General features: G+C 48.8%; 1 protein-coding gene across 3 annotated transcripts in view; it reads right to left on the bottom strand.

Moving 5' to 3' along the window:
- Window positions 1–24,819, bottom strand: part of FGF13 (fibroblast growth factor 13) — a gene marked incomplete at both ends in the record, with an annotated part of 190,627 nt that overhangs the window by 37,761 nt on the left and 128,047 nt on the right. For 2 of the 3 annotated variants that reach the window (XM_084212798.1, XM_084212796.1), the window contains 2 exons: window positions 4,957–5,060; window positions 8,591–8,701. In XM_084212798.1, coding sequence (XP_084068924.1) covers window positions 4,957–5,060; window positions 8,591–8,701 — 215 coding nt within the window. Of the gene's footprint in view, window positions 1–4,956; window positions 5,061–8,590; window positions 8,702–10,620; window positions 10,808–24,819 lie in introns of those variants that run through there. The other variant, XM_084212797.1, reaches the window with a different exon arrangement.

The raw sequence follows: 24,819 nt of genomic DNA, 5'->3' as shown, positions 1-24,819 counted from the left end.
TTCCCTGCTGCAGACAGGCAGTCTGTCCCCAGAAATCTGGGCTCACACTGGTGCCACAGGGACAAGCACCTGAAGGAACAGCAGCATCCCTCCAGCCCACATCACTGACACCAGCACAGCTCTCCTCCTACTGCAGGGAACCTCTGCTCCCTCAGGAGCGTCCCACACCTCAGAGCAGAGCCAGACAGGCTGGGAGAGCTCAACCAGGGGCTGCAGGTCCCTTCAGCAGCTGGGACACGTCTGTGAGGAGCACTCCAGCTGCCCTGCAGGCAGTTCACCTCCCAGGCACCCCAAAACCTGCCAGGCACACACCCTGCGTGGAGGCGGAGGCTGGCAGAAGCGTCGGCAGCCTGTGGTGCCCCAGTGAGACCCAGCAGGCTCCCCCTCTGCAGGCAGCAGCAGCAGCCAGCCCCGTGCTGCAGCACTGCTGCACCACGGAACCCAAGCATGCAGCATCTGCAGCGGTGCCCGTGGCTGGGGCTCAGAGAACATTCATCAGCTCAGGCTGCTCATGCAGTGCCTGGGCTCCTCCTCAGGGCAGGCTCCTGTCCCTGCGCCTGCCCCCTGTGCTGTGGGGCAGAGCAGCAGGCAGGGCCGGCAGCACGGCAGGGACAGAGCATCCTCTGAGCTGTGAGCACGCTGAGCACCTGCCCAGCACAGGGCAAGGGGCTGGCAGGGACAGGAAAACATGGATCTGCACCTCAGACCCTGGCACTGAAGAGAAATCAACTGCACTCAGGTCTAGTCTTCATTCCTGGTAAAAAATGATTTATACTGACATGCAAATTTAACCAGATGATGCTTTTGATTATTTCCCCTATGTCTTGGTCTGTGCTATTTCCCTGAGGTGGAAAAATGCTCTTTGCCAGTAATTCATTATAAATGCCCCAGCCATTCCCTTTAGCTACAGTAGGTCTCCACTGCACTGCTCAGTATTAAAATATGCACAAACTTCTCTTCTCTCCAACTCCCCAAAACCGATTTTTGAATCACTCTGAGAATTTAATCACATTTCAGTTCTCTTGGCTATCATCAACTTGCATGCTTCACACAATATTTACTTTCAGTGCAGGTACCAAACGTAGATATGACAGTTTACTTTACATGCAGAGGACAATGTTAGTTGAGTGCTCTCTTAGGGTAAGTTGTACACACAGCTCTGCCCAGGGTTTTATACCAAAGTGCTCCCTAAACCCCTGCTAGCTCTGCACCAAGTGACATCAGACAAGAAATGGCAAAAGGAAGCCACGTCCAGCAGCAATATTAAATCCAAAGTACTCATCCCAGAATGGTTACCAAAGGCACATAAACACCTCTGCCTAGTAGCTGAGTGCCCTGAACTGCCCACAGCTAGGCTGCAGGGCTGGATGAGGCATGGGCAGACTTGTCCCTGTCACACGTGGTCAGGGCACAGGGCTCTCTTAGGTAAGGGCTTCCTCCAGCCTGGGAGAAGCTGCCCATGACACTGGGAAATGAAATGCTTTGGTAAAACACAGGAGCCCAGAGCAAGACAAGAGGAGAAATGAACCCTCTTTCCAAGCTGAGCTGCACAGCTCTGAGACTGGCCAGAACTGTGCAATGAGCAGCACATATTTAATTATACTGTTTCTGAAAACGTACCCAGGAGAAACAAGCACAAAATCACCTGTTTTGAAATGTTCTATAGCAAAAATATGCATTTCACTGACAGCCACTACATGGTTTGAAAAACTCTGCCATGATGGTTCATGGAAAATGCATGGCTGGAGGTTCACAGACTGTTTTTAAACTCAGAGTATTTTGGGCTGTTCCAGCCTCTGCAGAACTCCCAATTCCCGGCACCTCCACCCGCTCTCCCCTGGAGGAGCCTCACCCACTGCTGCTCTGCATCGCTGGGAGCCTCCTCTGCCACACCACCACCCCTTAATGAGAGAGCAGCAGCTCCAGCACTGCCTGGCTGCCAAACAGACCCTTCAAATGTTCAGGACGAGCAAACAACACCCGAATTCACAGCATATGAAACCAGAAAAACTTAAGTGGGGCATATATGGCAGTCACGTGAAAGATGTGGTCATTCATAGAAAGAAAAATAAGATGAAATGAAAGCCACCCTAAACCACAAAATGATTCATGATGTGGTTATGTAAGACAGCAGGCCAGAACACCGTTTAAGTCATCTTGCAGCAGCACCACACTGGTGTGAGAGGGATGAATCAAATGCTGTGTTTGCACAGGGAAAGGATGCTCAAGCACCAGGAACTGTGCCTCCAAATAGCTCCTAACAAGGTCCCTCCAAATAAAATTCCCAGGGTGGCTTCAGCTTGGGAGGAGCAGTCACACAACAGCCATGGGCTTTGGAGGACACTGGCTGCAGGAAAGAAACCATTTCAGTTGGGGATTCTGTGATCTGGAGATATGACATGGTCACCTCCCTTCCCTGCAGGCCAGGACTTCCATGTGCCCCTATAACACATGTAGAGAACTGCATATTTGGTTTCACAGTTTATCTTTCTTTTGCTGAGCTGAATTGCTGCCTTGTCCCCGAGGAGCTTTTATCATTACCCTACAGATCTTACTTCTGCTCTAACTGACAGATGCTGCAAACTATCCATAAACTCAGGCAGCCAGCTCCAGATATCTGTTCTCTGCAGATTTATGATACACCACTGATCCCCCTGTGGAGAAGATTCATTCACCTCCTTCCCCAGCTCAGTCACGGGGCTGAGGCAAGCCACACTGCAGGCTGCCTCTGAGGGCCGGGCAGACACCTGGATGCCCTCTGCACAGACACAAGGCTCACAACACAACCAAAACCAAGTGATCATGTAGAGACCACGATCCCTCCTTATTAAACTGCTTCACCAATGCTAATTTCATTTCTCTCTGGAAATGGTGCAACTATCTGCTATAGCTATCTACAGTTAAGTGCCCTTCTATTTCCCCGTTCTCCTGCTTCAGGAACTTGACAGTGTTTTGTGGGGCTTTTGCACTTGATCAATCCCATGTTGCCATCTGTCTGCTCCTGACAAATCCCATTCAGGAACACATCCCTGCAGGGGCTTTGAAACCCTCAGGATGTGTAGATGGATGTCACTTACTTGAGCTGATCTGTTCCCCAGACTCCCTGGTGGCTTTCCTTGAACAGGTGAGTGTTCAGCTGGTATAAATCAGCTGAGCTCTCCTGGGACTCATTTATATCAACCAAGAATACAGCCCAAAATATAGAGTTCATTTCCCATGCATCACACTGTCAGACTGCATCCCTTGCGGAAAGGACCATTATCAGAAAAGAAATGCTAGAAACACTTGAAAAATAGTGCTGCAACTGGATTTCTGGCAGCCTGAAGCAGGGGCAGATGCTCCTCACCAGCCCTTGTCAATAAGCCCAGGGAATGGACAGGGACAAGAGCTGCTTTTTCCCCCTGGGAGTTTCTTGTGATTATTGCAAAGAACAGAACAACCAAACCACAAGGCAGCAGGGGATAAGCCCAGGATTATTGAGAACTTGGGTGACAATTTTCCTTAGAAAAGTAGATAAAAATTAAGTGGACACCTGTCTTTGTGAAGTGAATTTAAGAGTACAAATTTGGGAAACCACACAACAAAATTCTGTTTAAAGCGTTGCCAAGCCCGTCAAGTTCAAGAAGATTAAAAAATAAATGTAAGAAAATATAGTTGTCTAATAAAGAAACAAAATGACCACTGTTACTAAGGGGGAAACAGAGAGATGTCACCAGTTAATTTTGCAATGACATAAACTATGGAATTCAAAGATATGAAGGGATTCAAGGAAGACATGATTCAAGGGAACATAACCATGTGAAGAACTACCTTTAATCAATGCAAAGAATAAAGATTACAACCAAAGGGAATCTCAGAGCTCTGCCTAAGATGCATATCAAGCTAAAAGTTGCACTTAATGGAAATCAGGGCCACATTCTGCCCCTTCTCTCCCAGCAGGGGAACTGGAAGTGATGCTCATCATCTCAGAGGTGCCTGTGGGCTCAGGGTTGTGCCTGTGTGTCAGAGAGCAGGGACTGCACTGCAGGGTAAATCCCCTGCCCAGAGAGAGGTGATTTCTGCAGGAAAGTACAACCACCACCAGAAATCAGAGATTTCTGCACTGAGAGCACAAACTCAGTGCTCTCTGGAAGAGAGCAGGCCTGAGCTGCTCCTGCTCTGGCAGAAAGAAAAAAAAAAATGCAAAGCTGCCCCTGCTCCCAGCTGTCAGGATTGCAAAATAAATGAGAGATTTGAATAAGTTTGCTTAATTTTTATCAGGATTAAGAGAATCTTTTATAAAAGAGAATCATTTGTAGTAGATAATAGAATACATTTTCCTCTCTGGGAAAAATCTATTAAATCTGTATAATTAAAACTCCTGAAGATAGTTCAGCTAAAGGTTTTTAATTGAAAAGTGGTCTATTTATTTTTTTTTTTAATAAAAACACTCTCTGGTCTTGTGAGAAACGTCATGGAAAATTATTAATGACATTCTTCATCAAAACTACTAATAAAGCTGTTCTTTACTCACTCACCTACCTGAAGCCATAAAATTTTTATTTGAAAATTCTGGGCCAAACAAAAAAATATAATTACTTTCTCTAACTCCTTTTACTTAGAGTAACACAGATCCTATAGGATAACACAATGTGGGGACACACCAAGCTGTGCCCTACTCTGAGCAGCCCAGTCACTCCACAGGGACCAAGAGAAAGGATCCTTTCTGGTTGGGGTTGTCCTTGTGGGGTTTTTTATATTTCACACTCCAGGATTATTCAAAGGCACCACAGTGTGATTCCATACATCCCTAGGTGCTCCTGATGGAAAAGATGAATAAACCAGAAGCAGACTATCACCACCACGCTGACTCTGCTGCCAAACTCACATTTATAGGTTATCAGCAGATCCCTTGCAACAGTAAGTTATTAATTTACCGCAATTCCACTGAGAACAGAAATAAAAAGGTTTACTTACTGATGTATATAGGTATCCTTCACTGTTCATTGCCAGATATAATTTTGTTTGAACCCCCTGAATCGCCACCACTCGTAAACCCACAGGTATGAGGTTAAACAAAGCTAGGAGAGAAAGGAGATGGAGAGGAAAATTAATCCTTTGGACTATGCAGATCAGATAGAAAATGAAACCAGAATTACCAGAACCAAGTAAAAATCTCTATTCATGCATATATTAATTTCTGTGGGCGCTACAGAGCAACACTTCTACCACCAAGTCCTTGGACAGCAACTTCCACCAAGAGCTCAGGAATGATCTGAGGGATCAGTGCCTCTCCCTCCTTCTGGAGACTGAAGTGCTGAAGCTAACAGAACTGACCTGCCTGGTGAGCAGAACCTAGGCTCTGCTGAGTGCACTTGAACACTCTTTGGGTTTTGTTAGGGTGCTTTTCTTGTGCCATTAAGTGCAAGAAGGAATCCAGAAGCAAATGAACAAAAAAAAAATTCAAGACAATCAAAGTCAGTAAACATTTTGACCAAAAGGAAGGAAGAAGATGAAATTCAGAAAAGTTGAAAACCATCATTAGCATCTCAAAATGTTTCCACTTATAACTCATTGGGGTTTAATTTTTCCTCTTTTTTAGAGGAGAATGGGCTTGAAAAAACAGAGTTAAATAACTTCAAAATGAAATGAAAAGGCAGCATATTCTTTAGATCAACCCCTAAGTCTGTGCTTTCAAAATTGAGCTGCTTTGAATGCTCTGCTTGCATTTCTGCTTGTACACATGCTAATAGTGGCAGTATTTATAAGCATAGAAACAACTCTTCAAAAAATGAAGATTCCGGTTTGCAAAGTGGCAAAGAAAAAAAAGAAAAAAAAAGGGGAAAAGCAAAGCTCTGCCATAGCTTGGATTCATGGATATGTTAAAACTGAACACAAGAAATAATGAGTTGAATACAGTACTCTGTGTTCAATATGTAGGATTAAAAATAAAGGGGAGTTAAAAAAATTATTATCATAACCCAAAGCATCTCCTTCCACTCCATGGCAGAAATGCAGAGATAGGATAAAGTGATGCCAAACTACTTCCCATTTCCAGTGATTTATTACTTGGCTGAAAAACTGGTCTGCTTCAGGCTGAAGTTTGATATTTATGGTCACTGTCCAAAGCCAATTTAAAACCAAATTATGAATTTGAAATATTTTTATTATTTTCAAAATTATGGCTAGGAATTATGACCCATTATAAATGTTTTTTGTCAGCCTGAAAACCCTCAAATGGCCATAGTTCAGTAAAAAAAAATTCAGCAAATTCAGATCCTAAATTCTGTGTTTGGGGATGCCAAGAGTGCATCGAGTGCCCTGAGGTCAGGGCACTTTCGAGCACTGCACTTCCTACAATGGTCAAGCATAGCAGGAAAGGCAGAATATCCAGAACTAACAAATAAATGCAGGGATCATAAAATCTGTGGCTTTCTTCCCCTTTCATAGCCACGAGTGTACAGACACTGTTTGTGCAGACACAAACCACACATGCAGACCCTCCTCACGCTCGCCTCCAGCTCAACATCAACACCCATCACTGTCCCTTCACTCAGAGAAAATCCTCCAGATCTGCACAGCTTTTGGCAAAAGAAACTTAGATTTTCAGTAAGGGAAAAGGATTTTTCATTCATTCTATCAAATGCTTGAGTTTATTGGGGGGAGAAAATATTCCCTTGGACACGGTCCTTTGCAGTTCAGCCCCAAAAAGCAGCAGCTGATCTCTGAGTAGGCTGGAGAGAAAGATTTAAAGCTCAGCACCCAGGCAGAACGTGCAGGTCTCTTTTGGAAGGTGATTTCTTAATGGCACATTTACAAGCAGGGCAGGTGTTGGGGTTTTTCAGCACAAGGGTCTGAGTATGGGCTCCACCGCAAACAGTGCTGCAGACCTGTCAGCAAGAGCTGAGGAGAGTGCAGAGATGGGCCAGCAGGGACAGAGGTGCCACCGAGCTGGGCCAGCAGGGACACAGCTGCCATGGGCCACTGGGATGGGCTGTATGAGGAATTCCTGGCTGTGCTTTGCTGGCCAGTGGCAGAGCCAAGGCTGAGCCCTTCTGCCCGAGCAGGCTGGCACCTGAGCCATGGGTGCACGGCTGCTGCTCCCAGCACTGGGACACATTTCCCTGGCAGACACATCCAGACTCAGTTTTGAGGCAGGACGAGGCTGAGGCACACAGGAAGCTGGCTCACACCCCAGCGGGATGAGCAGTCGCTGTGGCACAGACTGCTGGAATTTGGGAAGGGGCTGTGGGGAACTGGCCCTGTCGGAGCGGTGCCCACTCTGCCCTGGGCCAGCACAACCACACATCCTGCCCCAGCTGCTGCCTCTAAGGACAGGGGTGCTGGCAGTGCACCAAAAATGGGACCGTCCCCCTCGGCAGCAGCTGTTAGTGCCCTGTCCCTGAGCAGCAGCACGCCCAGCTCTGGCTCCTAGGGCAGTGAGGGACCTGTCCCCAGCTATGACCGCTGCCAGGACCCACAGCAGAGGCACAGAGAGCATCTCTGCAAGTCCCCAGAGGCACAGCAGGATGGAGGGGTTACCTCACTTCTAGGGGATGCCCCTCATGTGGACAGATATGACAGAAGGGTGGCAAAGAAGCGACAGCAAAATTAATTGCTTCCTATTGTGATCAGCTGCTGTCAGCACAAAATAATCCAAATCAATTTGCGTCCCACTCTTTCCCTATTACATTTGCATTGTTTTAAATAAGGACATAAGGACAAGGATATGCTCCTAACGAACAGCCTAAGGGAGAGACGATCTTTGCCAAGGTCTCTGTGCAGGATGAGCTGACAGAGAAATGAAGCTGCACTGGAAGAGGCAGCAGGCCACAGCTGGATTTATGAACATAAGCATTGCTCTGAGGTCTGCCAGTCTTGGCTTGGCCACCTGCACCTTCGTACACTTTCTGCAGGGCATTATTTCCTATATTGCCTTATTTTACCAATCTTGAAATCTTTTTGTCTCACTGTGTGAGACTCTTAAGCATTTTTCATGCACCAAATCAATGCTCTAGTCATCTTTTCCTGTTTCCTATTAATCCTCAAAGTTGTAAAAAACCCAGTCAAAAACAACAAGTAGAAATGCCCAGAGCTTTTTCACAGAAAACCTGAGGGAAAGCCGGTTGAAAGTTGATGGTACAATTTAGAAGCGGTAACAAATAGTAATAATAGGGAAATGTGAAGTTGAAAATGCTGCTGAAGTCCCAGTTTGTGAAATACCACAGCACTGTTTGAATGAGCCCGTGTGAGAGTGGAGATAGCGTTATTCTATTTCAGGCTCTGAGTAGGCGAGCAAATTTTCCCTGCCGAAAAAAAATCTAATAAAATCCAAAGGACAGAAATGAACTTCTCTGGATTACCATGGAGATAACATTTGCTTTGTTTGTCACATGTGTCATCATTACCTCCTCTGGTTCATTATTTCTGTAAGTGATTTCTATCTGTATTTCTCTCAGACCCAGTAAGTCTAAAGGACTCTGTGCTGCCAGCACGGCGTTAGTGCTGCTGCCACTCGCTCAGCCACCCCAGGACAGCAGCTCTGAGGGGACCCACAGCGGAGGGAGGCACCACAATCCACAAACACACCATTTATGCTCGTGTCACTTACTATAACTACTGTCTTCCTCTTTTGTTCCATCAATTGTTCCATCTGCTTGCAACTGCAAGTGGTATCCTTGCCTGCTGTAGAGCTTTGTTACTATACCTTTAAGCTGAGGCTCTGCAAAGAAACAACAGTGAGATTAACGTGGGAAATCCTGATGTGCCACTCCAAGCGAGCAGGACGTGAAAAACAAATCTTCAGGTTTCTTCTCAAGGCTGAGGAAAGAAAAAGACCCAAAACAAAAGCAGGGCTACCAGCTTTGCATCACTTTTCATTTAGGCTGAGATCAAATTTATGTCTATGAAATCACTTGCCAAAATGATTAAATGCCACTTTCGATTACAACATGAGTAGCACAGTAAAACCTACTTCCAGAGAATACAGATTCCAGCAGCACTGCTTGGCCCCAGGAGCCCAGCCCTATCTCATTTAAGATTAAAAATGAGCTGGCAAAGAGTACATTCAGTCTTTTAAAAAGGTGTGAGTTCTTAGATGGAGGGGAAAAAGAAGACTATTACAATAGCATTAATAAGAGCCACAGTGACAGTTGAGAGCCTAAATATACAGCAGCAAATGTTTAGCACAGGAACTGCTGCAGCTCTAATAAACAAACCCCCATTCCTCGCTGCTCCAGAGAGTACAGAGAATCCAAAGAGATAAACTACTCAATGAACATATGGAAAATGGAGAGGGAAACCCTGAAATCCAGCAATGTGTGGAACTGCAAAATAAATATTACCATAAGGGCTGAGGTAATTACCTCATCAGCTAGAAGAAGAAAGATCAAAACAACGCATAGTTTGCATAGATTTCTTTTTCCATAACCATCCTCAGATTCACAGCTAGAAAGCGAGATATCTCACACGGTTTCATATCATTCTAGACCAAAAAGTACACAACAGCAGGATATGCTGTCAATAGTGCCATTCAAGATATCTGGCTAAAGCATCAGGAGTAATTGCAAAAAAGGTCTACGCCCACTGAATCCCAATGACATCTGCATTGTAGTCATTTCACACAGTTCCGTTTCAGGAGCTCATGCAGCCCTGCAGCTAGCTCCACAACATCTCTTTATTTTCAGAGACAAACACTGTGAAGATGTGGTGTGTCATTTCCAGCACTCTGAGTCTGGATAACACTCCTTGTCTTTGTAACCAAAGGCACTGAGGCTCTGCTACTGCACCTCATTTTAGCAGGGGCTGAAGGCAAAAGCTTACCACAGTTTGCATAAGTGTATTAGATCTTATTAGCACACAACTCCTATCTACCAACTTTTCTGATCAGAAATTATTCCAACCCTCACTCTGGCTCTTTAGCCATAATCCATCCCAAAGGTGCTGGCAAACTGCGAGCAAGGCAGACAGGTGGAGTGGCACAAGCATCAATGCTCCAGCACAGCAAAGCCATGGCAACATTGGCAGAGGGTTTTGCTCCTCCCACATACAAAACCACACAGATCAGCGACCCAGCCTTCACACCTGTGCACCTGTGACCCAGAGAGCCTCGTGTCCACAGGGCAGCTACAGGTATTGCATTCCTAGAAAGGCACAGGGCACTGAAGCAAAACTCTGGAAGGTGCTAGCAAAAGCACAAAGCCTTGTCTGCAATCAGCAGATAAAGCATGGCACGGGCATTCTGTGAAGCAGGACACCAAAACCAGATCTCCAGACCACGAAGTTATTTAATATACAGCTATATATTAAAGAGAGAGATGCGTGAGTGGGAACTTCTCTGCTAGCATCTCCCCCACAAATACACCCATGTGTTTGCATGTGTGTAACAGAGGGACAGACAGCTGCCTTACGGGTACCTGGGTGCACACAGGTGTGCAGGCGAGGCACAGACAGCAGCGTGTGCTACCCAAAGAAACCAGATGAACACGACAGGGGAAAGGACTGGCGGGGGGTACCCAGGTCCTGCACATCCGTTGTACGAGCCCTGAAGTACCTTTCCCCCTTTCCCCACACCTGACACACGTCTCAGTTTCCATTGCATCAAACCAACCAACCCCCCCCAAAGACATAACCCTTGCCAACCTGGTCGCCTTCTTCGCCTTTTCTTGGAGCCAAAGAGTTTGACCCTGGAAAACACATTCAACTTGTTCTTGTCGCAGCTTCCCTTGCTCTTGCTGGGGCTGTTGACACACTTACAGGCATTGGACTTCTCCCGCTCCCTGGCTTGTCTCTTCTGGCGGATCAGGGAGCTGGCGATGGCTGCGGCCATGGCCGCCACCGCCCCGGCTGCCCGGCGGGCTCAGGCACGCGGGGGTCGCCGCCCGGCCGCGGCCAGCATGCTGCTCGGCCGTCCCCAAGGCCGGGGACGCTGCCGGGCAGCCCGGCCAAGGCACCCACCGCCGCTCGGCACGGCGGCCCGGGACACACCGGCGGGGCGAGCACCAGAGCCCCGGCGCGGCACGCAACAGTTTAGCTCGAGACTTCGTCCTCTGGGATCTTCTCCTTTTGACTTTCGGGTGCTTTTTTATTCCTCCCAACTTCTAGCAGGGGAAAGTTTGCAGGCAGAGGTGAGCGTTTCTACGGAGATCACGCAGATCACTTGCGAGACATCCCTCCAAGCTTCTCCAGACGCGCTATCTGCACGCAGCCATGGCACATCCACTTGGTGCAAGATCATCGCATCTCTCCTAGCCCCGATTTCTGCAGTTAACTTTTCTTCCCACCCGTCCCCTCCCCATTCAAATCCCAGCAAACACCTGTTAGACTCCAGCAGGGGCTGTCCAGTTGCAGGGGTTTTCTGGATCCTTTTTCCTCTTCTCGCTTAGAAGAGACCCGAGGCGGTCGGGGCTGGAGGCGCTGGGCTGAGGCGCGGATGCCCCTGGGTGCCAACGCCTCGGGAAGCCTCTTCCGCTGCGCTCCCGACAGGTGAGCGCAGCCTCCCCTGCCCGGCACCTCGGCTCTCGCAGCGCAGCTCTTCCCAGCCGGTAAACAAGCAGCTCCCGAGCCGGGACTGCAGCAGCAGGAGCAGCAGGAGCAGAAGGAGCAGGAGCAGCAGCGGCGGCAGGATCCCTCCGGCAGCGATGCGGACACCGCGCACTCCCCACGAGCCGTGCGCTGGGTACAGAAATGAGGCGACGCAGCAAACCCCTTATCACCACCTCCCTCCTCCTCCGCCCGTGCCTCCTCCTCCTCCTCCCGCTCCTCTCCGGCGCGGCGGCGAGCGGAGAGCCGAGAGCCCTGCCCGGCGCTGCGGGGCGGCCGCGGGGCCGCGGCGGGGAGGGGGCTGGGGCGGGCAGGGGAGGGGGTACCGGGGGCACCACGGGAGGGGGTACCGGGGGCAGGGATGCCAGGGGAGGGGGTGCCTGCGGCGCTCGGAGCCGCCTCCCGGCAGGCGCAGACACCCAAACAGACGTGACTGCGGTGAGCAAGCAGCCCCGCCGGCCCGGAGCGAGCGCACCTGGCCGGCAGCAGCGCCGGGCTCGGGGCAGGGCGCAGCTCCAGCCACAGCTGCCCCCTGCCTCTCCCTCATCCTTACAGCGTGTCCCCTTCTCTGCATCACGGATTTATTGGAGGCCTTTTGCGTCTCTCGCCGTTCCTTTCCACCGCCCGCTCTCAGTGGCAGTTTCGTAGCAGACGAGGAAATCCTCAGAAAGAGCGATTTCCTTGCCGTTGCCATGTTCTCCCGTTTCCCTCTGACCCCGCACGGAGCCCGTGTGTCCCCGCGGCCGGGCTCTCCTGCAGCCCGGTTTGTTGACGCCGAGCTGCGGTCGTGAGGCCGGAGCCCCGTGCCCTGAGGCCGGGCACAGCCTGGCCCCGCTGGGGTCAGCGTCCTGCCGTGGATACCGAGCCCGCAGCGCCCTGCCCAGGACACCGGGACCGGGAGGTCCTGGCGATGCCCCCGCAGCCCACTCGCTGCTCTTCAGCATGCCTTCAGCAGCTAGAGCCTAAATCAAAGCCAGTTCAGATTGGAAATATAGCAGAGATCTGCAGCCCCGGAGGCAAACAACAATTGAGAGAATTTGTCCCGAGGCAGAGGGATTCACAGGCGCTGAGGCAGGGTGGGATGGCCCTGAGAGCCGGTTCAGGCAGGGGACTGCGATGGCAGCAGGCTACTGTCACCCACGGCTGGCAGCCGTGTCCCCTGTGCCCCGGGCCGGGGGCTGCAGAGACTCCAGGGATGGCTGGGCAGCTGTGACAGCACCAGGCTCAGCCAGCTGCTGAGGGGAGTTGCCCTTCCTCCTGTCCTCCATGTGCCCCCAGCAGAGGAAGGTGTTCCTGTCCCTGTCCGGGCCGCAGGCGGGACAAGGCCTGGCACGAGCAGCAGACGCCAGGCCGCCACCAGCTCCCCACTGCTCAGCTCCACAGGTTTGCTGCACAGCCCTTCCCTCGGCTAGGAGCAGCCACAGCAGCTCCTCACCCTCCTGCAGCCGGGATTCCTGCCCCACTGGCCGCTGTGCCAGGCCCTGTGACACTGCATGGCCACCCTGGCAGGCTGTTGGTGTCACCCTGAGCGCCGTGTGTCCCTCACAGCCCGCTGTGCCAGGCCCTGTGCCAGGCTGTTGGTGTCACCCTGAGGACCGTGTGTCCCTCACAGCTCGCTGTGCCAGGCCCTGTGACACTGCATGGCCACCCTGGCAGGCTGTTGGTGTCACCCTGAGGGCCGTGTGTCCCTCACAGCCCGCTGTGCCAGGCCCTGTGACACTGCATGGCCACCCTGGCAGGCTGTTGGTGTCACCCTGAGCACCGTGTGTCCCTCACAGCCCGCTGTGCCAGGCCCTGTGCCAGGCTGTTGGTGTCACCCTGAGGGCCGTGTGTCCCTCACAGCCCGCTGTGCCAGGCCCTGTGCCAGGCTGTTGGTGTCACCCTGAGGGCCGTGTGTCCCTCACAGCTCGCTGTGCCAGGCCCTGTGACACTGCATGGCCACCCTGGCAGGCTGTTGGTGTCACCCTGAGCGCCGTGTGTCCCTCACAGCCCGCTGTGCCAGGCTGTTGGTGTCACCCTGAGGGCCGTGTGTCCCTCACAGCCCGCTGTGCTGAGCCTGGCGCCCCAGTCCCACCCTGCCTGCAGGAGCTGCCTGTGTACACACACACCTACACGCACACGTTTGTTTATGAGGCAGCCCATGCACACAGTCATATTAAACAAACACTCCTAATTTCTTATTTAAGTTTAACAGTGAGGTAAAAATAGCTGCAATTCACAAGTTCCACCACTACCCTCATCTGCCAGTCCACATAAGACATGTGAAATCCAACGCAGGAGACAGCCAGTTGGATATTATTAGCAATAACTCATCCTACTCAACTCACCGGTAACATACTATGGATTTTGCCATCTTTCCACTTCCAATACAGTCATGAGTGAGGCTTGTTTTCTTTCCTGAGACTCACCCATTACTTTATAAATATTCCCAATTTGGAAAGCAGTGTTTGATCTTCAGATCAAAGTGAAGCTGCCTCATTGTGATCTGTCCTACAAGGTCACAAGACACTGTGTTTCCACAGAGACCAACCAGAACTCAGAATTCGGCTAACCTTGAAAATCCTGGGGAAAAGCAGTATATAAAAGCTGTATTTGGGATATCTTTCTGCGACCATTCCAGCCTGCATGCTTAAAATCCATAATGAAAATTCATTTGCACAAATGTTCCTTGGCAGATAACTAAAGAGAGGAACAAAAATAGCATATATGCATAATCAGATTTAAGTTTCAAAAAACAGTCCTCCAGTTTTTTTTGCATGAGCAACCTCTTCATCTATTGGTACTCCTACAAACATGTCTTCATTTACTATAAATGGCACATGAAAATGAAGATCTTGTTGGGAAAACGTCTTTGGTACAGGACCAGCCTTTGGACTACTTCAGTGTTCCAGATATAAAAATCTCAAGGAACAGCTTTGTTTTCTTTGAAAAGCAAGAGCTGCTCCCTCCCCACCACACAAAAATAAAATAAAATAAAATTCAAGTGACTTTTTGAACGTAGAAGACAACCAGACATTCCTTGAGCACACATTCTCTCTCCTTATGATTATTGCAGTGGGGCACATTTAAAGCTAAGGGTTAATTGCCAGTGCCATTTCAATCAAAGAGAAATCAGCATGGGACAAACTTGTCCAGTTGCTGTCAGAGACAGAGCCATCATCTCCCCGGAGCTGCCATCTGACCAGAAGCAATTCCACTGTTTTGAAGTAGACAAAGATCTCACCCACTTCTGATTTATAATTTTTCCTCCCAGTCATCTGTTGAGCATTTGCTGTTGATTATTTCCATGATTCTGAACACTAAATTATGCCTGAACCTTCCAAAGTTGCCTGGATTGGGCAGAAGCAAAGCCTGCAATTTGGCATCCATGCCAGGAGTGGCTCTTGGACTGAGGCAGGGCATGGTTTTCAGGCAGCCCTTGCTGTCTGGCTCCTGCACAGAAAGGCATCAAATCCCCATCACTGGCCCAAAGTGCAAGCAGCGCTGGCTCTTTCACCCAATTAGAGGAAAGTGCCAAAGTTCTGGTTTTGCCTTCCTCCTCCCTGAATCATCTGTGCTGTGGCAGGTCCCAGACCACCGCTCTTTGCTCTGAGTTTGAATCTACCCCAAGCACAAAAGATTTACAGTCGGTCCTGTCTCATGCTGAGCAGAACAAAAACTGAGACCAGGTGAAAAATACCAAGCCAGCTGCAAAGCTGACTGCCATGGAAGCAGCTGCAAGGACAGCCAGAGCTCACTGTGCAGCACGGTCCAGGGCAGCCCAGGACAGAGAACTCCTTCCCCCAGCGCTCCTCACTGCCCACAAGCCCCACGTGTGACCCTCCAGGGGACCCAAGCTCCTCTGTGCCCGGTGAAGCACCAGCAATTCTCATGACACACTGCCATAAAGCAGGAACTCCAGCACCTTGGGTCAAAATATCCAATCCTCGGACTAAACTGCATTCTCAGTTATTTCCTGTTCCTCGATATAGAAAGGAGTAAAAGGTTTATAGTAGGCCCTATATAAACTAATAGTGTTTAGGCAGAACAAATGCTGCATCAAAATCAGACCAGAAGAAAAAAATCCCAAGCCAGCTCCAAGCCTCACTCAATCCATCTTAAACCCCAAACCACTCCTCTACAGTTACAAGCTTGAAGCTGCTTTGGTGTGACCAAAAAAAATCAGCCTGCCATTGGGTGTCAGGAGTCCCTCCTGATGCTCTTCTGTTCTTGCTGTTACAGAAAAAGTAGGAAAAAAAAAAGCTTCAAACATCAAACCTAAGGACTATTTCCACTGCCTACACTCTCCAAAAGTAGAGCATTATTTTCTGAAAAGCATCACCAGAATCTTGTCTCTCTCTTTTCAGGATGCGATAAACAAGACTTTCTCCAGTCAGGGATGACACAGCAGCACTGAGGCCCCGGTGGTTTTTGCTCTCCTAAGTAAACAGAATTACTATTCACCAGGAAGTAGAGCTGCTCAGAGCCCAGTCCTGCATCACTGAACTCCTGTATGAAATATCCCATGGACATGACTCAGCCTCTGCTCTGCAGCCAGCCCCAGGCTGGACACAGCCTGCGGCACAGCAGGGCTGAGCATGCTGTGCTGGCCCCTCGGCACCCCCAGAGCTTGGGCTGTACCAGACAGGGCTCCAAGAACAGCAGCCTGGCATTTATTGCTGAGGGCAAGATGAAAAAAGGTGTTAGTGGAAGCTGAGGTTCCAAGCAGCTCCAGCCCAAGAGCTCAAACTTGATGGTATTTTAGTAACAGACCAACCTGAGAATTAATAGTAAAGAATGGCCACAAGAGGCAGCTGCAAACAGAAGTATTTCTATGTTGAGAGCATAAGGGACTTGTAAATAGTGATGTGGATGTTCCTGTGTGTGTCTGTGCCACGGTTTTTTGCAGAAGTGCACTGGGCAGCCTTGCTCAGAAACAGGAAAAAAATCAAAACAGATTCCTGTGACACCAGTGTACACATGGCACCTAGACCCACTTTATCTAAAAGCTCACTTCTTCCTCAAAGGACGAGCTGATTGGTTCGTTTTTATCTTCTCAGGGTACAGAATCACGAATCGTAACAGCAGAAGAGATCCCAGCACAACTGGTGCACAGGCCAGGATGTGCCAAAAATGGCACCCATCCAGCAAAGCACAGAAACATACCCCTGACTTGAACACCTGAGACATCTCACTAGGACTACTGAGATATTGAAAAAGTAATTGTGTAGCTGATACATCACAAAATGTTCTCATAAGTTCATTCTCTTCTCGTATCTACACAAGTTGACCAGGGCAAGGTCTTGTGACTGACAAGAATTTGGGTCTCTTCTTCATGACTTACATGACTTGCTAAATGCTCAGGATGGCCACAACACCTCACATAAAGAAAACCAGTTTCCTCTCAGATTCTCACAGAAAATACTAATGAGAGAAAACCCAGTTCTGCCTTTTCCCAGCTGTGAATTCCAATTCCTTTATACTATAGCAGTAAAAACTGGATTTTATCTGACCTGGTAGTGAGGCCATTTCTGGAAAAGGAGGGCATTGTTTGAAGATAGAAAAATAGAAATATTTTTACCTAGGCTAATTCATATTCAGTCATCCCAAAATGTCAACCACAAAACTCGTCTTTCCGGGGCATAAAAGATCAGTGCCAATCAGCTGGGAAAGGTCACAGAACAAACACAGGGGATCAGCTTCCCCAGCTCTGCAGGCTCCTGAAATGGGAACATGTTATTGCGGTGCCTGGGGGGTCCGAGCTGAGCCAAGAACCTGAGCGGTGCCCAAGTGACTTCTCTGCCCACCACATAGCCCAGCAACACTCCCACATCAGTATGCACAGAGGACTCTGCTCACTCACCTCCCAGCACGGTGGCTCTTGGAAACATCAGTGTAAATGACAGCTTTTCATCCCTGAATCATTTACATCTCAGCATGGGACACACCAGAAGTGTGGGCTGTGTGCCACTGTCCAACTTAACATAAGGCCACTTTACACATGACAAAACACTGCAAATAGTCCTTCACAGAGCCGAGGCAAGTTGCCTGGAAATTGCCACATTACTCAAATAAGATCTTTTCCCACCTTTACACAGATCTGATGGTTCATCCTTTGTCAACAGCTTGAAAAAAGCAGACTCGGTGGGTCCCCGGTGAATTGGAGCCTCTGAGAGTTCTCCTCCTTCCCCCTGCATGCAGGCATTTCACCAGCTTCTCACAGTCATGCTCCCTGCTTTGCTCAGAATGAGCTTCTGCCCCACTGCTTGGCTCCCCTCAGCCCCAGAGCCCAGCCCACTATGATCCTGTGATGGATGCCACACCTGGCAATTCCCACTGCTCAGCTGGTTCCTAAGGATGCAAACAAGTTACCCACACTGGGGTCAGAAGAGCTTGGCACTGGTTTTCTGTGACTTTTACCCAAATGCCAAGATCATGGCACCACATTCACACAGACAAATGAGAAGGTGAGCAGAGCTGGTGACAATGAAAGGGACTTTGAGGAAGAAGTGTTGTGTCTTGGATGGAAGCAGAACTCTCCAGGAACTGGACTTAGACCCTGCACCAGTCAATGATGCTTCTGGAAATGTGGAAGTGAAGCCTCACACTGGTATGGAACTGGAACCAGTTTACCCAAACAGAACGCTGGTCTCAGTCTCTGTAAGCAGAAGGAAGGTCTGTCCTTGACAATCAGGAAAAGAGCCATGAGCCTGAGCTTCCCTTGGGTCTCAGTTTATCAAGCAATAATCACGGTATGAACGGAGGTGTAACAAGACATATCTGACTTAAGTGATGGAAAAAGGAGATTTAAGCTCATCTGACCAGGTATCTGGGCTGAATACTCAAGAAAGTAGAGAGAAAGGCAACTCCAGATGGCAATTCATTCCCTACAAAGAACACCACTATTTTCCCAGCTTTATGAAGGAAAATATTACCTCTGCTTTACTAAACATGTTGCAGGGTGATTCAGACTGTACCTCATGCATTGTTATGATAAGGAATATTCCCCACCACCAAAATTAAGTGAACCCTTAATGAAGGTCAGCACAGCTCAGAGTCTTGCTTCTGGCAGTGGTCTCTCACACATGGGAACAAAAATCCAGCCCAGGCAGGGGCTCAGTCACACTTCCCACACCCAACTGGCCCTGCAGAAATCAGCCTCATGACAAGAGCTGCTGCTGGCAAGAGCAGAACAAAGGTGACATCTAGAAATCACAAAGGGATTTTGAATTGAAAAGTACAGTGCATCATGAGTAAACAGAAGAGAATTCATTGTCATAGGCTAGATGCACTGTTTTCACAAGCAACACCATGAAAAATGTTGGCCAGCAAACAGGAACATGAACCACGAGCCAGCATCTGCTCTGTGGGATTTAAATAGGTCTGGAAACTAGAAAAAAAAAAGTGTATGCAAATTTCACAGAAGCAAATTAAAAGAAATTCAGAGAAGTCAATTCAGAGAAGGAAGCTAATGGCAGAACATCTGCTGCTGCTCCCAATATTCACATTAGAGGCTGGGAACATTTCTGGGGACTCAGGCCTCATCAGAAAGCTCAAAAAGGTTCTGTTGCTATGCAGAGAAACATTGCTCAGAAATAAGAGAAAGAGACAGGAAGCTGTCCGAGCTCAGCACTATTATTGCTTGCTTAGGTCCAGCTGAACTCCAGCAGGGCCACATTTGCTTGTACAGACTGGGTAACTGGCCCACCTGTGGCACATTTCTACCCAAACCCACCACGAGAGGAGCAGACTAAGCTGCACAAGCAGACACAAAGACAATACCACAATTTGAATCCAATTCCCAGTCCATATGCATGGCCTTTGCAACACCCAGTCAGACAGCTCAAAGGCGCTGAGCTGAATTCACGGCAGACAGACACTCTGTTACACAGGTGATGGTAAATCCAGGATTTCTGTCCTCTCCCTTCAGCCCCCAGCCCCTTGTTTAGCACTCTCCTTTTCTACCTCTTCCCACCAGATCTTCTTTCCTTGTTTCACTAAAAACTGCAACATGCTTCCGATGAGAAGTAGTCACAAAACCCACCAGTATCACCATGTCCTGACCTTCAGCTGAGGTCAACTTAACCTTGTTTACAAACAAATAAGCTTAGTTTAGCTTTATCTACAACATTCCAAGGCTTGGGAGCTTTTGCTGGGAAGGGACAAGGAGCAGACTTAGATTGTCAAGCACAGAAATAAGCCTGCTGGATTGTAAGAAGTTCTCTGAGCATATATTCATACAGACACAAATACAGACATTTTTTTTCTGCCTTTCTTCTTCCTGATTCACAAATATGAGCAAACCCAAAATGTTACAAAAAGGTTGAGATGCACAAACACTAGGGAATCAAAGGGGAGCTGTCACTGATGGAAGAAACTTTCACCTCTCTTAGTCCTTTCTTTTTTTCCCAATTCTGCAATATATGAAACATCTTACTCAGTGACTATATTTTTAAACCTTTACTGCCATAAATTTTAGCCTACTTAAAAATTTCAGATGTACAGTCTTTTCAGGAAGCTTTCAGCAAAATATAGTTTCCTGTACAGGAAGCATGCAGTAAAACATGAATTTGTAAACAGCCACAAACCAAACAAATGGAACAGATTTCCAGTACTGAAAGTACTGGAAACGAATGAAATGACGAAAATGAGAAGCAAGAGGGACACCTGCAGTCAGCCCGGGGAAGTGCCCGGCAGGGTTCCCTCCTCGCCGTCACTCCGGGCTCTGCCGGTGCTGCTGCGTGACCACAGCAAACCCCGGCCGGGAGCTCAGCGAGTTCGGCAGGGCCGGGCGGGCCGGGAGAGGCGCTGCGGCTGCTCTGGATGGGGGCTCGGCGCCGGGCCTCGGCCCCTGCGGCTGCGGGCCCGGGAGGAGCGGGCGAGGGGCACCCCGGGGCACCCCGGGGCATCCCGGCACCGGCACAGGGCACCCCGGGGCATCCCGGCACCGGCACAGGGCACCCTGGGGCACCGGCACAGGGCATCCCGGGCACCGGCACAGGGCACCCCAGGGCATCCCGGGCACCGGCACAGGGCACCCCAGGGCATCCCGGGCACCGGCATAGGGCACCCCAGGGCATCCCGGGCACCGGCATAGGGCACCCAGGGGCATCCCGGCACCGGCACAGGGCACCCTGGGGCACAGGGCACCCCGGGGCATCCCGGCACCGGCACAGGGCACCCCGGATCATCCCAAGGCATCCCGGGCACCGGCACAGGGCAGCCCGGATCATCCCAAGGCATCCCGGGCACCGGCACAGGGCACCCCGGGGCATGCCAGGGCACCGGCACAGGGCACCCCGGGGCTCAGGGCAGCGCCCAGAGCGTTCCGGAACAGCTCCGCTGGCCGGAACCCGGCGCTGTCCGCGGTGCTGCCCGGCCGGGGCGGCTGCTCCGTGCCCAGCCCGCAGCCCTCATCCCGATCTCCCATCCCGGATCTCCCATCCCGGATCCCGCATCCCGCCTGCTGCGGCCCCGAGCAGCTCAACTCCCGGCCCTCCACAGCACGGGCACGTCCCCACAGCACGGTCACACATCCCCACACCACGGACATGTCCCCGAAGTGCAGTCGCGTCCCCACAGCACGGTCACACATCCCCACACCATGCACATGTCCCCACAGCACAGTCACGTCCCCAGAGCATGGTCCGTGCCAGCTGCACACCGGGGCTATACAACAGACACCCCAAAACCTAACCCACGGCAAAGGCTCCCGACTGCTGCAGACCCCCTTCATCCTGAGTGCCCCAGCCACAACCCTTCCTGCTGCTGCAGCACAGAAAGGCATTAGCAGCTAATAATAGCTAATATCCATATGATCATACCTGCTGCATGCCAAAACCAACACAGAGTGCAGGCTTGGCACTGCACACTTTACTACACTCAGATTTGCTATATTAATCTTAAAGAGAAAAAGAAAAATGGATGCCACACACAATTCATAGAAGTTGATGATTAGTGGGTTATTTCTAATACAGAATGACACACAGCCCAGCTGATATCCAAGGCTCACAGTTAATGCTGAATGCTCTGTACAAGCTGCTGATCAGATTATTGTTTGATATTGGGGTATTTTCCAAAAGCCCCTGGATTTGCTCTTCCCTTCTAGCCACAGGGCGTTGGTTCTTGGAGTAATCTGATCATTTCACGTACCCCATGCGGAGAACACACTTTTTCATTAGGAAAGAAAACTAAATTACACCATCATAAGCCTTCAGCTAAAACACGGACAAAAGATTAGAGAAATTAAGTAGGTTTTGTATTGAAAATGCTTTTACATTATTAACACCATGATAAGATTGCCTTCAGTTAAGGTTAAGCACAGTACTCTGATGAAAGGCAATTAGGGTTTGTTTTTTCTCTAAAGCAATTCTTATACCTGACAAAAGCTTGGGTACGAAATTAACTAAATACGTGGCACAGATGTTTAAAATCAACCTGTTTGACATGTGAAACGTATATTTAATCAGAACAAATTTGCCAGCTCAGCAGCATATTCAGTCTATTTACAGTCCCAGTCAGTAGGAATGAACAGTAACACTTTCCTTCTTAAATGACATTTTTTTTAGTTACCAAAGAAAACTCATGAAGTCTAAGAACAACCACATTCTTAGTATTAAAGAAATATTAACCTCTGATTTTATAACCTCTACATAGGATTAGTTGCCAGGAAATACATTTTTTCCTGTAAAAAAACATTGCTTAAATACATCTTACCTGAATAAGACTTTCTTATCCCCAAAGCCATGCTGCCTTACAAGCTGCTCCTGCCCAGGCAATTGCAGTCTACATTTGGAGCAGACACACAGGGAGTAGATCAGAGAAAGTTTAAGGCACATTTAAAGTATTCTCTAAGGTACTGGCCAGAAACATCAAGCCCATATTCGTGGTATAGAGAGATCATTAATGGGCATTAGTGACAGACCATTATGACTTTCAGAATCATTAAAGATTCATAATGTAGCTGCATTGTTCTGGCAACATCTCACCACTTCTTGGACATAAATGTACGTTTCTCCTACATGATTTACTTAAACCTATTATTTTTCAGTGTCAGATTTTGTTTTCTGCCTCCTAGAATTACAAAGAGAGGCTGTAACAGGATCCTGCAGTGCACCACGCCAGCCACAGGAGCCTGGTGCTTGGTTTATTTGATGCCCTTTCTGTAAGGCAATTTGCAACAGGAATAGCACAACAACATTCACGAGGCTGAATATGTAGCATTTCTTTCTACTTTAAATAAGCTGAATTACTGATGTACCACACATGTTACAAGCACAAAAACACTTGCAAGAATTAAATTTGCTAACAATTCTGAAATAATGCCCCTTTGAAATTGTTAAGCTTTGTCACTGCCTTTCGGGAGAGTTCATCATTTGGTATTTTGATATAGTGAAAAATATTGCAGATATGCTAGTTGGGGCCAACCAAACCTGCAACTCCAATGCAATTTTGACAAGTGAGGAAAACACTGAGATTTGCTTTTAAAGATGTACAATACTGCAAACAGTGTGCTCCAAAATGTGGCTACAGTTATACTTCAGTTGTGCACATCAAGGGCTGGATTTATATTTTCTCCTGCTGAACTGGACTGAGCCCCTGTTTAACCCATTTTCCTCAGTACGGTAAGTTAAGGCCATGCTCACATATTATGTAAATAATGAGATTTAGGCAGAGTCAGATTCTGAAGTCAAATATTGTCTCCAAGTGTGATTTGTTCATTGTGAAACCATAAAATTCCAAGCAGTAGAGAGGAGCTGCTTGCAAACGCTCTGAGTTCCCCAGGCACAGTATTACATGCCAGAACAGGTAATCTGGCAGATCCCAGGGGGATTCATGCCCCCACATTGCCTTGCTGGCTGTTTTGGGAACAGTGCAGCCACAACATTACCAAGCACTCTCCTCCCAGAGAGCACAGCCACACAGCAGCACAGAGCTCCACCCTCTGTGCGTGTTCCCACAAGACAGAAACTCTGTCTGTTTTGCATCTGAGCAATGATGCAATTATTATTTTGCATTATCATGCCGGCAGAAATAAGGGCCAAGCACTGCCAGAGAAGCTAGCCCAGACAATCCTATTGCACAGAATCCTGCTTTGTGCTTTTGAATACATCTTATCCAGAAAAGGCCAACAATCAGGCTCGACCTTACTCCCTGGAACCCAACAGCAAAATCCCCAGTGAGCCTGTCTGGCAGGAAGAGGCCAATTGCTCAGCCCCACTTCTGCTGCTGCTATGACCAAAAGATCTCAAATGCAAACTCAGGCTGAGCAGCCCAGCGCTGCTATCTCAGCACCCCCTGCAACACTGAACAGCAGCTGCCACAGGAACCTGCCAGGAAAGTACAGATCAAAGGGCTGCTGCCTCCTTGCAGGAGAAGCAGCCAGGAGAGCAGAGAGCTCTGAACTGCTGCCCAGACAGACACAACACCCCTTTGGGGCTCTGGAGCCTGCTGCCCTGCACAGACTACTGCTGTGTTAGTCATCATCAGACTTTCATAAAGCGATTCAGAAATAGGAATTTCAGCTCCAAAGAAAAGTGTCTCGATCCAATTTTGTAATTTAGTGTTTCAGATTAGTGAAAATATCATATATTTGTATGGGAAAATACATTTTCCCCACTCTTTTTGACCTGTTTGCATGACCCTGTCATGCAATCTAAAATCAGGAATAAACTCATTAATGAGTGAAACGATTTAATTTTCTGATGCAGGGAATGTTTCAGTTTCTACTTTCTAAAGAGAAGCTGACTGAAATCAGCGCAGGAATTTCGTTCCTTGGCCTCATCTGCCACCTGGTGGAACAACCCGAGCTGGCAGGAGCAGCACTTGATTGAACATTCCATCAGGCCCCGGCAGTTCCGGGCTGTTGAGAGGCTGCAGGAGGCAGGGAGCAGCACTGCAGCCGCCAGCACCTGTGCAGCTCATGTTTGAAAAGCGTTCTGCAGCTAAACCAACGCCTTTACACACAGGGCAAACTTTGAGTTCTGATATTTCAGCCTATGAAACTAAACAGCTGCAAACTCCCAAATGTCAGAAGTGGTCCCAGCAATTTATAACATTTATGAAAACCTCTTGAGCCCGAGAGAAGGTCAGATTCAAAAGCAGAACTTGCAGGCAGACTCAGCATTCCAAACAGAGAAGCAAAAGAGACACTTTGGTACCTGCCTGCAAATAGCTGGAAATGCCCTGCTGTTATGCCATAAAAATAAAGCAGGAAAGACAGAATTGGTCCAAGCCTCAGCTTCTGAAGCTATTACACTCTATTTGGAACAGGATGTTTATTTTACATTCTATTCAGAGCATTTCAGCAAAGCTGCCAAA

Source organism: Fringilla coelebs (assembly GCF_963513975.1).
Source record: "Fringilla coelebs genome assembly, chromosome: 11".
Classification (NCBI taxonomy): domain Eukaryota; kingdom Metazoa; phylum Chordata; class Aves; order Passeriformes; family Fringillidae; genus Fringilla; species Fringilla coelebs.
The sequence above is the reverse complement of the archived record's forward strand: the minus strand, read 5'-3'. Positions and strand labels throughout refer to the sequence as shown.